The sequence below is a fragment of the Narcine bancroftii genome, chromosome 6 (genome assembly GCF_036971445.1).
Source record: "Narcine bancroftii isolate sNarBan1 chromosome 6, sNarBan1.hap1, whole genome shotgun sequence".
NCBI classification, from domain to species: domain Eukaryota; kingdom Metazoa; phylum Chordata; class Chondrichthyes; order Torpediniformes; family Narcinidae; genus Narcine; species Narcine bancroftii.
Window position 1 is genome coordinate 213,975,179 of NC_091474.1, and position 16,694 is coordinate 213,991,872.

The 16,694-nt window shown below is 37.0% G+C and overlaps 1 protein-coding gene across 6 annotated transcripts in view; it reads left to right on the top strand.

Annotated features, from left to right (window-relative positions):
• The window catches only part of cep162 (centrosomal protein 162), a 181,800-nt gene that overhangs the window by 49,442 nt on the left and 115,664 nt on the right, over positions 1-16,694 (top strand). For 5 of the 6 annotated variants that reach the window (XM_069887444.1, XM_069887448.1, XM_069887447.1 and 2 more), the window contains 3 exons: positions 10,612-10,639; positions 13,554-13,685; positions 14,973-15,158. In XM_069887444.1, the coding sequence (XP_069743545.1) occupies positions 10,612-10,639; positions 13,554-13,685; positions 14,973-15,158 (346 nt within the window). The remainder of the gene's footprint in view (positions 1-10,611; positions 10,640-13,553; positions 13,686-14,972; positions 15,159-16,694) is intronic. The other variant, XM_069887446.1, reaches the window with a different exon arrangement.

Genomic DNA, 16,694 nt, shown 5'->3' on the forward strand with positions numbered 1-16,694 from the left:
TTCGGAGCCGAACAGGAGCATGGGTATGACAACGGCTCTGTACACGCTGATCTTTGTGTGTTTCTTCAGGTGGTTGTTTTTCCAGACTCTTTTGTGTAGTCTTCCAAAGGCGCTATTTGCCTTGGCGAGTCTGTTGTCTATCTTTGTCGATCCTTGCATCAGATGAAATGGTGCAGCCGAGGAAAGTAAACTGGTTGACCGTTTTGAGTTCTGTGTGCCCGATGGAGATGTGGGGGGGGCTGGTGGTCATGTTGGGGAGCTGGCTGATGGAGAACCTCTTGAATAATTCACCATTCCAACTAAAGTTATAGGTAAATTCATCCATTTTTTTTTAAACCTTCCTCAATCTTTTTAAGTAAAGACAAATAATTCAATTTATTTAATTTCTTCAAATTAGTATCCATATGTATTCCTAAATATTTAATACCTTCTTTTGGTCATTTAAACTGCATATCCCTCTGGCACTGAATATAATTACCTACTGTCAAAAGCATAATTTCACTTTTAAAACACAAAACTTTTCCATATTCTTCCAATTGGGCATGCAATCTTTGCAAAAATGACTCAGGATCAGTCAAATATGTTAAAGCATCATCTGCAAATAAACTAATTTTATGTTCCTCCTGGCCCACCCTAATGCCCTTAATTTGTAAATCAGAATGAATCGCCTGGGCAAGTGATTCTATGGCTAAAGACAACCTTGTCTACTTGATCTCATTAGCTTAAGTGACAGACACTTTCCCATTTATTACTTCTTTAGCTTTAGGGCTATTATATAATGCTCTAATCCAATTTGAGAAGTTTAATCCAAATCTGAACTACTCTAATACCTTAAACCAAAAAATCCACTCTAATCGATCAAATGTCTTTTCTGCATCTAAAGCCAGATATTCACTCGAGTCACTTTTTTTGTGCTAAATGAACTACGCTAAGCAGTCTAGCTACATTTTCCAAAGATTGTCTTTTTTTTTTAAACAAACCCTGTCTCATCTGTATTAATTTAGGTAACAAATTATTCATTTTATTTGCCAAAACATTTGCTACTATTTGATAGTCCACATTTAATAGGTCTATAAAAACAAAGGTTTAATGCGTCTCCATCTTTTTTAGGAATCAAAGTAATTAACTGTCATCGAAAATTATTTTAGAGGAGTCAAAGTTCTTTGAAGAAAAACTGTACAAACTCCCAATTTCTTCATATATATTAACACTCTCTTTTACTTCCACTCTGACTGCTTCTGTCTTTGCTCTCGCAATGAAGGATTGAAGAATAACACATTATTTTCCATGCAGACACATTGCAGCAAACAGGACTTGATATTGAATTCAGCACTTTCAGGAATGCAGTCTTTCCTTTTTATTTAAGGCTGAACAGTTCTGACAAAAAGTCAGCTATCTGTTACATTAACTCAGATTTTCTATCTCCACAGTTGCTATCTTTTTTTTTTTTTTTAAATTTTTTTATTTTTCACACCATAAATCACATTAGCCATGATATACACTATTTCTTTTCACACATATACAGTGACTTTTTCTCCCCCCCCCCCCCCTTTCCTCCCAAACCACCCCCCCACCCCCCCCTCTCATCCTTTTTAGGTATACAATCTAGGTTGCATTAAGCCAGTCAGACAATGTTGTCATTCAACAAAATTACACCAGAAATTCTACTGAGTCCATTCTTTTCTTTCCTTCTCCTTCCATCAACTTAGGTAATGTTTGTCCCCGGTAGGTTTTCACTATTGTATTTAATGTAAGGCTCCTATACTTGTTCGAATATTTCAATATTATTTCTTAACCAATATGTTATTTTTTCTAATGGAATACATTTATTCATTTAAATTTGGTAGTTTCTTCCTTTTAATTTGGTTATGTATTCCATTAATATTTAAAGACATATAGTTCAGCGTAGCCCTTTTATATTTTGTTTATCTTCTCTTTCCGTTTTTCCATCATTACCTTTCCTCCTTTTCCATTTCTGTTTTCTTATTTTCAACTCTTTATAAGACAACATTCCTACAACATCTAACATTTTCCTTATTCTCCTATTTCTATCTTATTTATCCCCAATCTCCCCTTCACCTCCTGAGTTGTCCTTTATCCCTTGTCGGACAACCACATCTCCCCTCTCCATTTGGATTTGCGAATCCACTCGCAAGCGTCAACTGATTTTGCAGTGACCGCTATTTCCCCCCACCCCGCCTCCCCCAGAAAAGATTTCACTTTTCATATGTCACAAAGGTCCCTCTTTTAATTCCCTCCTTATTCTCTCTATTCCATTACCTTCCCTTATTAATTCTTGTCTATACTATCTATATTTTCCTCTAAGTACAGATACATTCATGTATGCTCATTGTCTCTATTCACTCTTATACCTCTTTACCTGCATACATATCAATCGTGATCATTTTTACTCTCATTACCCGTCTTCATCCCTCAGTCTATTTTTGTCTTTACCCACATACATATCAGTCGTGATCATTTTAACTCTCATTACCCGTCTTCCTCCCTCAGTCTATTTTTGTAATTGTTCTGCAAATTTTCGTGCTTCTTCTGGATCCGAGAATAGTCTGTTTTGTTGTCCTGGAATAAATATTTTCAATACCGCTGGATGCTTTAGTATAAATTTATACCCTTTCTTCCATAAAATCGCCTTTGCTGTATTGAACTCTTTTCTCTTCTTTAGGAGTTCAAAACTTATATCTGGATAAATGAAGATTTTTTGCCCTTTATACTCCAGTGGTTTGTTGCCCTCTCTTACTTTTTCCATTGTCTTCTCCAGTACCTTTTCTCTTGTAGTATATCTTAGGAATTTTACTACAATAGATCTTGGTTTTTGTTGTGGTTGTGGTTTAGAGGCCAATACTCTATGTGCCCTTTCTATTTCCATTTCATGCTGTAGTTCTGGACATCCTAGGGTCTTAGGGATCCACTCTTTTATAAACTCCCTCATATTCTTGCCTTCTTCATCTTCCTTAAGGCCCACTATCTTTATGTTATTTCTTCTGTTATGGTTTTCCATTGTATCTATTTTTTGAGCTAGTAGTTCTTGTGTCTCTTTAGTTTTTTTATTAGATTTCTCCAATTTCTTTTTTAAGTCTTCTACCTCCATTTCTGCTGCTACTGCCCGCTCTTCCATCTTGTCCATTTTTTTTCCCATTTCTGTTAAGGTCATCTCCATTTTAATTATTTTCTCTTCTGTGTTGTTTATTCTTTTTCTTAAATCCTTAAATTCCTGTGTTTGCCATTCTTTAAATGACTCCATGTATCCTTTAATAAGAGCAAGTATATCCTTTACCTTGCCTATCTTTTCTTCTTCTATTTCACCATACTCTTCCTCTTCTTCTTCCTCTGGGTTGACCATCTGTTGTTTCTTTGTTGCCCTTTCCTCCTCTTCTATCTTGTTTCTATTGTCTTCTGTGGTCTCTTCTTGCTGCAGGTGTTCTGCAGCTGTCGTTGCCGGCTGTGGAGATCGACTCCCCAGCTGGTCCCCCCTCCCGTCGGTGTGTTTTTTTTCATTCGCATCGCGCATGCGCGAAACTTCGCGCATGCGCGGTTGCGCACTTTTGCTCGGCTCTGCGAGCCATTTTTGTAGTCCATTATTTACCGACCTGAGGGAGCGGGTTTCTCTCTCCGCAGCGGGCCTCTTCGGACAGGTAAGGCCTTCACCTTTTTCCTCCTTTGTCTTCTCTTCCTCTCTTCTTACCGTTGCTTTCGACTTTTCTTTTTTTGTCGCCATCTTCTTTCCACCTTTATACTCACTTTTCTGTAACTTTTATTTCTGTGCCTTTGTGTTTTCTCTTGTTTTTCCCGACTTTTCTGGAGAGGGCTGGAGTTCACCGTCCGGCCACTACTCCATCGCGTGACTCCTCCCCTCCACAGTTGCTATCTGACCTGTAAAATATTTCCAGTGTTATTATTTAATATTTCTGACAATTGCTGCGATCTCCACCTTGCAAATGCACTATTATTTCTTCTCTCTTCGGTACCCTCATTCATCGATCTTTATTTTCACCTCCTTCACATTGATCAGAGATGATTGATGACCATTTATCACCTAAATAATGCTGGGGCACTGTTGGCACCCTGTTAGAGATAACCATTTGTTCTCTCTCTGCCTCCTTCTCTGCATCTTAAAATGTGTGTTTTCTTACTTTTTCAATTTTTTTTAACTTTATTTATTTGTTCAAAAAACAAATAATATATGACATATACAGCAATTAAACATGAACATGAACATTTTTTAATATATATAGAAAAAAAAGAAAAGAAAAAAAAACCCTCCCCTTCAGCCAACTCTCCTAAGGACAGCCATAAAAAAAGAAAAAAGAAAGAATATTAAAAAAAAGTTAAATATACATATTAAAATCTAATCAATATAAATTGAAATGTAAATATTCTGAGTTATTAATAAAAAATTATAATTATCATGCGAAACATATGTGATTATTTCCATTATTAAACAATATTTCATCTCATTATGCCATCTATTAATATCAATCATATTTGTATCTTTACATGTACTAGCAATACATTTTTTCGCTACAGATAAAGCTAAATATACAAAAGCAAGCTGAAACTTATCTAATCCCAAGCCTTTCAGAGGTTGCATACTACCCAATAAAAATACTATTGGATCTAAAACTATTTTAATCGTGTACAGATATTCTAAAAACAATCCCAATTAACTTTCTGAAAAGTTAACTATCTGTATTTCTCTTTCCATGAATGCCACTGATCTGCAGAGTATTTATTTTTATGTATGGGAATATGTATTTGTTCTGGGGGGGTGAATTGTAACAGTGTGCATATTTAGTGGTGTCAGGATGGAAGAAGGGAGAGACCATCACAGATTGAGGGAGGCCATCGTCAAATCAGGCGCAGGCAAAATGAATATGCAAATTTGAACTTGCTGAATGAATATTTTCATTTGACAATCAGTTTAGACAACCAAATATTTTTTTAAAAATTACCAAGTCCCTATCTGGAAAAAAAATGGATAGACAGGACTTAATAGGAGATAATTTTGTCAGAAAATTTCTGCCAGGAGAAAGAGATCATTTGAAGTAGGGGAAATCTATTTGTTAAACCAGGGGTGTCAAACTCAAATTCACGGAGGGCCAAAATTAAAAACTTGGACTAAGTCGAGGGCCGAACTAAATATTTATTGAAAATTTTCAACAACATCTGCATGTTTTCTCTTCTTTCAACATATGTAATGTTAAACTTTTTCTTATTAAAATAAATGTTTAATAATAGTTTTGGATAAACTCTTTCCAGAAGCATTAACAAATGAGAAATAAAATATTCAATAAATAATATTTCTCTATAGAGGATTTGTCAAATGTTGCTAGTGTGCTGTCGAATAGTAAAATCTGAGGGCTATTGAGAATGTGGGAGAATAACATGATTCCTGAAACAATCAAATGGGTGACTAATTGTGGGCATGAACTCTAGCAGGGTTATTTGCCATGCCCTTTTTCCATTGGTACAGATATCCTTTGATTGACACACTTTTCAAGTTTTATGCCTAATGAGCTTGTATCCAGGTGCAGGACCATTTTTAACCAGGAATATATTTATCACTGTGACATGAAACTATTGGAAGATCGTTTTATCCTGAAATTAAATTTCATAATCCTTACTCAGGCCTGTGTGCGGGAGGGCGGGGTTTGCGGGCGATCGGGTTGGACAACGACAGTGCGGGGGCATTGGCTCTCGCTGCAGGGCGGCATCTCGGCGGATCAGCGGCCCCGTCACCGTGAGTCGTGGATCGGCCTGCGGCAGGGAGGGGGGATGGGCCATGGTCCTGGCGAGGTCAGGCTCGAGGCCTCCGGTTCCGGGCGCTGGGAAGCGGCCTTGGCTTCCCCTGACACCGGCCAGGCCCCAAAACTAGAGTCCACGGTGAGACCCTGCAACGTAAACAGAGGAGGTGGGGGCGATTAGCAGGCTGACGCCAATGCATTCTGGGATTTGTTGTATTACTGTGCATGAGCTTTACTGGCGCAGCGGCCAGCGGGCCACCTCTAATACATTTTTGAAATGATCTTGGGGCCAGAGTTTGACATGTGTGTGTTAAACAATCACTGAGGTTTACATAGCCAGCAAAAGGATGTATGCAGCAAATGTAGTATAGCAATGCTGACCAAAGGTCACATAGCAAATATTAACCAATTAGAAAAATCTAAGGTAGGTCATGTTGGTGCTTTAAAGTGCACATGGAAAAAGTACTGATCATTGCCTGGTTTTGGCTGTGACATCACATTTTTATTGCAGGATATTACCAGTGGCAAAAATGATCCAAAATAGAATCATAAACATAGAGTTAAAAAAAATGCGGGGGACAAAACCATGGAAACTATTTACAGAGATTTCAGATGATTGCCAGAGCCTCCTTGTTTGGAATATCTTTCCAGTCTTGGATGTAGTTTTGCCATTTTACCATGTTCTGGGTTATTAGAACAATGAGATTCTAAGCCTTAATTAACCATTTGTTTCCACTTTTTGATAATGTTTACTTATAATTGGCATATGGGTTGACTTTTGAATCTTTGGCATTGGAATTTAATATGGGTTGCCTGTGGTGTCTGAATTAATGTATATGCCAACACATAAAATGTGCTCCTTTACCAGCTATCTGCTTTATAGAACTTTCATTTCAACAAACATTTTGGATTTCTTTTTTGCAAGCTTTCATTCTTTAGCTTGAGGCCTCCAAAACTCCAAAAAATGTAAATTTGGTGTTAAGAAACTATTTAAATTTGTCTAATTAAAGAAATAATTCACCTTGAGCTCAGTAACAAAAGTAATTGCATCAACCTGTTTGGAAACTGAGGAATCTGTATAGAACTAAAATCACTTAATTCCAATACAAAAATATAAATGAATTTCATGTTAAACTCCATGCAACTTTGTTGAATATTTTTAGAATGTGATTAGCTGAAACTTGTTGGGCATAATTTTGTTGCTGTGATTCTTGGTGTTAATAACCATCCTTCAGCCTGACATCTGTGAATAGAAAAAAGGGGAAAATAGAATGTTCATTTATATGGCACCCTATCTTGTCTTCAGGGCACATGGGATATTTTACTTCACCTTAATTATGTGCTTCTAGGTCATTCACACTTATGCATAATAATTCAATAAAAGCATACGAGATGAATGATCAAAAATCATTTGTTTTGGCAAAATTAAATTGAAAACAAAAATTGATCAACAGCCTGCTTGCTCTTCATTGCACTGTTGAAATCATGCATTGAATTGAATAAATGTTATAGAAATGTAAGCTTCCGACCAGGATTTAGCACGGATTACGTTCTTTTATTTCACATGATTCACTGTTGGCATAAAAGCTTTGCTTGGAGATATGGTAATTCTCACCCAAGTAATATCACCTATTAGAATTATTCCAATTACCTTTGGGACCTTGTATTAAAAGAAAGTAGATTTCCATATTTTAGTTGGGATTTAATAGTTGGATAATTTTTAAAAAAAACGTTGCTGTCAGTAGGACAATCAGATGAGAACTTTTGTTGCTTGTAAGAAAAAACATAATGTAAAAAATAATTATGTTGTAGGCTATTCTGTATTGTAAGCCTCACTATCTTTTATTGCACATATTATGAGCTCAACAATTCCTGGCAAAACAATATAGGAGTAACCTACACACCATTAAACTTCTCTTTCTTTTCAATAATGTTTCTGTTTATTTTTGCAATTTATCTGAATCTTATTAAAGAACCAACTACACTTAAATCAGTGTGGACTAGAAGGGCTGATATGGCCTGTTTCTGTGCTGTAATCGTTATATGGTTGTACATTGAACACATGCATGCACACAGCACACTCGTCAAAATTTGATCTGTTCCAAAAAAAACAGCAAAGCTGCTGTAACGGCAGCACTGCTGCTGGTGCAGGACCACAGAATCAGCAATATTACAGACAGCAATGAAGAATTGTGCAGGAGTGAGATAGATCAGCTAGTTGAGTGGTGTCACAACAATAACCTTACACTTAACACTAGCAAAACTAAGAAACTGATTGTGGACTTCAGGAGGGGGAGATCAGGAGAGAACAAACCAGTCCTCTTTGAAGAGTCAGCTGTGGAGAGGGTTTAAAAACTTCAAATTCCTGGGTATCAACATCTCTGAAGATCTATCCTGTGAAGTTGAATTTTCAACTTGGTTATTCATTTTCATGCTTCAATCATGAAGAAGGCTTGCTATTGGTGCTATATTTCGATTGGAGTTTGAGGATATTTTTGTCACCAACCACTTGTAAATTTCAGCTGGTGTACTGTGAAGAGCATCCTGACTGATGGGTTCACTGTCTGGTCTGGAGATACCAATGCACAGGACAGGAAAAGGCTACAGAGGGTTGTAAACTCTGTGCCATCATGGGCATTAGTTTTCACCCCATTAAGGACATCTACAGAAGGCAGTGCCTCAGCAAAGGAGCCTCTATCATCAAGGACCCTCACCACCCCGGCCATGCCCTCTTCAGACTGCTACCATCATGAAGGCCGTGGAGGAGCCTGAAAGCGAACAACCAATGTTACAAAAATAGCTTCTTCTTCTCCACCATCAGATTTCGGAATGGACAACGAACCACAGACACAACCTCATTTTTTCTCTTCTTTTGCACTAATTATTTATTTTTAAATAGAATGTTTACAGAAATGCAATTCATAACAATTTTTGCATCTGCAATGCACAATACTACTGCTGTAAAACAACAAATTTTGTGACCCCTATTCATGACTATAATCCTGATTCTGGTTTTGATCCGGGAGAGAGGGGAGTTGAGACATAGTGTTGCTTGCAGGATCCTCACTGCTTGGTCGTGTTGCCGACTGCTCCATGCATGCTTTGAACAGCCTGTTAAAGGAGCTGAAAGTGTTTTATTTTAAAATCCTGCAATCACAGATGTCTGTGCCAAAGATGGCTGCGCCTGGACTGGGCAGTGCACCATGAGGGGTGCAGATTCCAGGGGAGCAGCAGACTGGCGCAGGGCACCAGAAACGAGGAAACCTCCCCCCCCACCCCCCCCACCTTGAGAAGGATAAGCCTGGGAGATTGGGAGATGTCCCAACAGGAAGGTGACCACAGCAGCAGACCAGGGAAGTGCTCAGTGGCTGAAGAACCCACACAGATTGTGGTTTGGTGTCGACTTGCACTTCAAGGACCTACACTGGCTGCTGGAAACTTCCTCATGGGAACTAGATATTGGAATCAGGAATCAAAGGGGTGCTGAGGGCAAGAAATGGTTCATAGAATGCCTCAGGCAGTGAAGGCTTCCTGATTGTATTGGTGGTTTCGACCTGGAGCTCAGGCTGCTAGTGGTTTGAATAGAAGTCTATGTGGTTGCAGGAGCACTGGACGCAAATCCACAGACACACTGTGCCTTTGAAGAGGTTCTCTTTTGCTTCTCTTTCTCTTATTGTTGGGTCCTGGCCAATGGTCATGGTGACTCTTTGTTTACCTTACTGCAGGCAAAATGTGAAGTATATTACATTTTTATGTATTATTACATGCTAATAAAAGGCACCTTGAACCTTGGTCCTTCATGTGTTGGACATAACGTGTGAAAGATCTTGAATGCACACAGTAACAGCAAATGCACATTTTGATATAATTTGTGAAAAATTCTTTTGTGCCTCTAAGCCTCGCAAACATTGTGGGTTACTGGCCCTGAAACAGCCCTTTCCCAAGGCAGAATTATTCTGAGTCTATCTAGGCAGATAAAAACAGTTTCTGAGGATCTGGGAAACTGTTTTTAGATCAACACCCAGCCAGGCATCTATTTATAGATTCAGTGTTCACCTAAAGTACAGGATCCTAAAAATAATAGGGCACTCAGTTTAAAGCTTTATCCAGAATATCTTATCAACAATAATGCCTTCAACCTATATGAAAACTGCTGAAAAGATGTACAATCGAGCTTCAAGCCACAATTTGAGTGGAAGGAAAATGGCGACTGAATGGAATCAAAATATCAATCAGTGAGGAAAAAAATACAATTACAGCAGCGTGAAAATGAAAACAGATCATTCTCAGTTGCAAGATCTGCAAACATCTAGCCAGTCAATTCAATGGCAGAAATGTCACATGTATGATTAGCATGATGAAAACAGTCTGGTTAAGGTACAGTGCTGGAAAGATATGAACTAGCCAAAAAATTGGTGTAGTTTCATCAGTTCATCAGATAGGAAGGCTTATTTGGAGGCTGGTGGTTTACGTTTTGAGTAAAATAATTTCCCAAAAGAGTGACCATGCGTATTTTCTCTTGCTCTTGAATTGTTAAAGATTTCATGCATTTTGGATAGAACTTGCACCATTTTTCAGTTTGCAAGCATAAGAAGGAAAGGAAAAATTTAAAAAAACTTAAACATGATCTTCACTGAAAATTAGAGAAGAATCACAGTGTTTGCAAGTGTAAGGACTTGATGTGAAGTTGAATTTTCAACTTGGTTAGTTGAGAAGCAGACACTTTCAGTAAGTACATAAAGGCTATTCTGAAACCATGGTCAGGCATTCTAGTTTTCAAAATTACGACTGAATGTAAAAAAAAATTACTTTGAAATAATCAAATTCACCTGTATTATTTTTATTTTAGGAAGCAAAGTCAGGCATGTTGGTTAAAGGTATGTATCTCTGACCCTCCACCTCCCCCTTCCCCCCCACCCCCCAACCACCCACCTCCCCCGCTCTCTAATTTTCTCTCTACCCTCCACCTCCACCCTGACTCTAGCAACTCTCCCACCTCTCTAACCTCTCCAACTCTCTACTTTCCTCCTTCTGACCTTTCAGACTCTCTACCTAGCCCTTACCCACATCTCCTTTTCCTGGTCCCCTCTGCCCCAAGACACAACAAACAAGGATTGTCCTTGTCTTTGCATACCACCCCACCAGCATAATTTTCCTTCACAGTTTCAACCTCCTTCATCGTGATTGCTCCACCAGGCCACCTTCTCCTCTCCGCTTTATGCATGGACCGTTGGATCTGTGACTCCCTCATCCAGTCATCCCTTACCACTAGTCATCCATCCCCTCCGGCCAACAAATGCTGCACTTGCACACATCTCCTCCCACCATTCAGGGCTCCCAAGCAGTCCTTCCAAGTGAAGTAACACTTCACTGTGAATCTGCAGGAATCATCTTCTGCATCTGGTACTTCCATTGTGACCTCCTCTACTTCAGGAAGACTGGACACAAACTGGGAGATTGTTTCATTGAGCACCTTCATTCTGTCTACTGCAATCACAGGGACCTGCCAGTGGCCAACCATTTTAAGTCCACACCCACACCAACATGTCTTTTCATGGCCTCATGCACTGCCAAACCAAGGCCATCTGCAAATTGGAGAAACAGCATCTCATATTCCATCTGTGCACTCTCCAACCAGATGGCATCGACATTGACTTCTCCATTTCCTGTTCGGCGTCTCCCTGTCCTTTTGTTTCCTTTCCTCCAGCTCCTCAACTACTTCCCTCTCCATTTTCTTTCTCTTTTGCCCTCCCACCTATATCCACCTATGACATTTTGGCCTGTTTCTCCCCTGCCTCTTCTTTCTTCCGCCCCGAAATCTTTTTATCCATGCACTTGCCTGCTTTCTCCTCATGACGAAGGGCTCAATACTTTCCTGTGTGACCTGCTGTTTCTCCAGCACTTTTGTGTATTCTACTTCTATTCATGTTATCTTTATCAAATCATTTGTCTGAGAGAAATGATTCAATACTTATAGATCTGTGTTTAAATTTTACTGATGTGTGTAGTCATTTTCATTTTAATCAAAATGTTAGAAATGTAAAGATGTCTTTTTGATATCTCTCATTCTTTGAATGAAAGTATTTTCTACAGACTTTTAGAATTTGTTCAAGCTTAATTGGCCCTGGATAATTGCATGTTACTTAGACATCTTTGTCACCAACCCAGATCCCTTCTCTATAATGCAACTCCTGCAAGATATTTGAATCCTTTATGACCTGCATGTCCTAAGAGCATTTAATTTAATTTACAGCATAATAACAGCCCCTTCCAGCCCACAAGCCCATTGCGCCAAACTACACTCAATTAACCTACAACCCCCATACATTTTGAAGGGTGTGAGGAAATCAGAGCACCCGGAGTAAACCCACGCATACACGGAGAACGTACAAACTCCTTATAGTCAGTGCCTGATTCAAACCCAGGTCACTGGTGCTGCAATAGTGTTGCATTAACTGCTCTACTAACCGTGCCGCCTTGCTTTCCAAATGCTTGCCATTAAGGAGCATGACTTCAGAAGGCACATATTTGGCGTTTCTTCCATTTCTTTTTTTCTTGTCCCATAATTGATTATATCTTCTGACAACTTCAATCTATTTTCTGGATTTTTATCTTGTAATACTTCCACTTTACCCCTTTTCTCTTAATCTTAAGAAACACTTAAAAAAAGTTTTAAGCAAAGTTTTCTCTCCCTTTTTGACTTTCGTTGATTAGTATCTATTTTTGTTTGAGGTGCAAGGAGATATTTTTACATAATAAAGAGCGATACATCTTGTTGAAGGCTCAAGACTGGAACGTTGGTTATATATCTTTAGCTTTGCTGTATAAAGTACACTGTTCGACATGCTTAGTTTCTCCATTGTGTTTTTAACTATCATGAGCTGATGCATCCTACCACTTAGCCCCATTCCCTGGCTTTCTCCTTGTAACACGATGTTCTGACTAATCAAATATACCTGTCAATCTCTGCCTTAAATACACCAACGATCTCGCTTCCACAGCTGCCTGTGGTAACAAGTTCCACAGATTCACGACCCGCTGACTAAAGAATTTTTTTTGCACATCTGTTTTAAATTTTAAATCTTTTTTAATCCTGAAATTGTGTTCTCTTGTCCTAGACTCCACTACCATGGGAAATAACCTTCACAAAATATGTGTACTCCATGTATGAATAAAAATACACTGCTGGTTTCTTGTAATTATTTTGTATTAGCAGTTCTTCTTTTACAGTGATTGTGGACTTTTAGTTAGTTTGATTACCTAGCAATTAACCAGAGTTTTAGTGGACTCACGGAAGGATAATTTGTACTGCACTGCCATCTGAGATAGTTAGCTTATAATGAAGTTTCTTTCCTTGACCAACCAGAATACATGAGTTTAGACTTTATCATATAATTGATATCTTACTGATGGGAGAATCCATGAATAATTCTTAAATGTGTTTTGGTTACATTATATTTTCACAGTAATACTGGGATTTTGCTCAAATCAGATTTTAAATGGGTATGTTGCTGTCAACAAAGGATCTGGGGTTAAAAAAAAATCTTCTGTTGAGTGCAGTGCTAAAACAGTGAGTTTCTCATCTGATGTTTGGTTCATTGAAGCAAAATTCAATGTACATTATTACGTCGTGAGTTTATCATGTTATCGGAGTCTATATTCTTCTGCCTCTTAGTTTGGAAACCTGTTACGGAATGTGGCAAAAAAAAAATCAATTTCCAATCATTAATTGTCTAACCTAAATAAATCTGGTTAGTGTGTACTGAACTTGTTTGTTCTTATAATTTGAAGTTGTACTGCTAGATTCATTGAACTCAACACTGGACACAAAGAAGTTGTTACAATCTGGAGATTACAGGTCGAAAGAAAAAAGTTCAACAGATAAAAATGGACAAGACACAGCATCTCAAATGAATGCCACTGGTAAATAATAAATAACGATGACTACTTTGTCATCTGTATATATTTGAATAAGGAATTGATAGATTAATATGGCTGATCCATTCTCAACAACACATGACATTTAAATTCATGCATATGTTCAGATTAGTGGTAATATATGCATAATTTACTAATTTTAATTTATAAAGTTTTAATGCATCAGCAAAAGCTCAGTCTTATTCATCAATCACAACCATAGAACAACACCAACATAGAATGAGGCCATTCATTTTCATCGAAGCTGAATTGGATAATACAGCAAATTGGACTAACCTGATATCATAATTAACTGCTTTGTTCCCATGTGATATAATTAGCTACTTTCTGGTCATGGTCAAGACATTTGACTGAAACTACATTTTTAATTTATTTGATACACCAAGGTACCATTCTGAAATAAATCAAGAAATAATTTTCATTTTTTTTTAGTCTATTCTAAACCATTGCCCAACTTGAATAACTGGAAGACAGATGATACCTGTACTAAGTAAATGAGTTTGAGAAAACATTTTGCAAGACCATAACAATTTGTGCTCTGATTACGTTAAAAACAGAAATTGTTTGTAATCTTTTTAGAGTCACTATTCTCTGCATTTTTTTTGAAGGAATAATATGAATTCGCCATATTATTAAAATCTATTCATCTATAAAAGCAGAACCAATAAAATGTAAAATAAAATAAAATGTTTAAAACATTTGCACATTATTAATACACGAGGTCCTTCCATTACGGAATATTTGTTGAACAAAGTACTACCATTTGTAAAAAAAAACAAATAAAAAATGACCAAGATAAATTATTAAATTTTGACATTATATTCACAGTCATGTGGTGATTTTTGCTATTTTTTTTGTTGCCAAGAAATTTTGAGCAAAAGTGATCTTTGCTTATAAAAGCAAAGAGAAATTCTCATTCTTATCGACTTCTAAATGACAAAATAAAACACAAAGATCATGTTGCAAAAGTTCATGTTTTGTAAATGTCAGATCATTTTTTTCTTAGTAGCACATCAATAATTAAATAATGAGACAGACAGGACAATAGAGGTGACAGCACAGCTGAAATATTTAGTTTAGATGTGCAAAAGCTTACATGCCTGCATTGCATTTAGTTCTTTTGGAGATATTTTGGAAAAGTTTAAGTTTGCTGTCACAAATTAATCAGTAAATGGAGGTATCAATGTCATTCATCTTCTGAAGCCAGAACAAAGTTATTATTGCATCATATTTGGGGAAGTTTCACAATAATTGTTGATTTTCTTTTTCCAGCTATTTCCGATGGGCAAACTAACAGTGATATTGAGGCTTTGCATCAAGCTTATCGTAAAATTGATCAGTCTCTGGAAAATTCAGGTGGAGAACAAGATTCGTTAAATGGAAAAAACACTTGCTTTGCTGCAGAACTTCAGAGCCATGTTGGAGATTCAGCAAAGAATATATCTACGGCTGAATCTGGTGAGCAGAGAATGGAGTTGGAATTTGAATGTTGGTATTTTACTTGCAAAATTAAAGTGTTCATTGAGTTGATTAATGTATTAAATGGACATTCATCCACACAGGCCTGCTCTGCTATTTAATAGGATCTTGGTTGATCAGACATTCAAATGTACTTTCTATATATTCTCAATCTTTTGCTTTCTCCCCAATGTCAGAAAATTGCAGTGGTGTAATCTTGTTGACGAACCAGTTTTTTGGTACTTTAATCATATTAACCACTTCTACTGGTTCCTATTGAGCATGTGATGAGCAACAATAAATGAGAATTCCATTAAATGATTACCTTAAAGCCATGTTCAATCCTAGATGTTATCACATGGATTAAATAAGGTCGAGTATTTAATTATTCCTGAAGTCTTCATTCGAATCTGGCAACCAAATGGTTGGCAATTTAATCCTTCTGTAGTGTTCAGTCAAATCATTGTTATGGATAATGTGTATAAACAAAAACTATTACAAAGCAATAAACAAAATTCATTTGATCTTTACTTCCCATGAATTGTGAAGGAAAGCACAGGATCTCTGTAAATGACATATAATTGTCCAAGATGCTTCATTATATTGTCGAAACAGCCATTGTGAAGAAGAGGTCCATGAATGAGGTAGCTTTTACAAGATAGCAATTTAACCTTTTTATCATTAAAGATCTAGCCCAACATTCTCTGCTCAGCATACCTTTACTCAAGACTATTCAGCTATCTCATTTCACAATGTGACTAATGTAGGAGTGTACAGGCCCAAAGTGCACAGCCTACATTTTAAGCAGAATCTAAATTCTCCCATTGCATTTGAAACTAAAAGCTTAGAGTAAACAATATGATTTGCTACTTTAGGTATACTTGCAGAACAAATTAAAATATGCCATTTATGATTAAAAATCAATTGAAGAATAAACAATTTCTGACCCTTTGTAAATATGTAGATTAATTCTAGTGAATAATATTTGCAAAGAAAAAGGTTTGGCAGTGGCATTCGGAGAGAAATAGGTAATTTTATGATATGCTATTAGTTGTCAGTTTATAGAAAATATTGAAAATATTGAACTAAAATCAAATATCAAAATATTGATTTGAAGTTATCAATTTGTTACTTTTATTACATATTTTATATACCAGCAGCAATGGGAATTCACCAAGACAATGGTATTTTCAAAATAACAATTTTATTATTAATTATTAATAACATAACACTTCTTTACTTTACTCTAACTTAACCCCACTATGCGCAAGTGTGTGTGTGTTAAAATCCAAATCATTATAGTTTAAGCTGGATCCTGAAGAGATGATTTTAAAGTTCAGTCTCGGAAAGCTTTTGTGATGAAACTCAGTCTTTACTGCTGTTCAAAAGCAATTATTGAGGCATCAGACTTCTTTAAAATTCACAAATTCTTGTAGAGTTGTTTTCAGAGAATTGTTTCTTCATATGAATGATTTTCCACAAATTCCCCTCTTTTGTATGGAGATTTTGGAATCTGTTTTCCATGCAATGAATCTG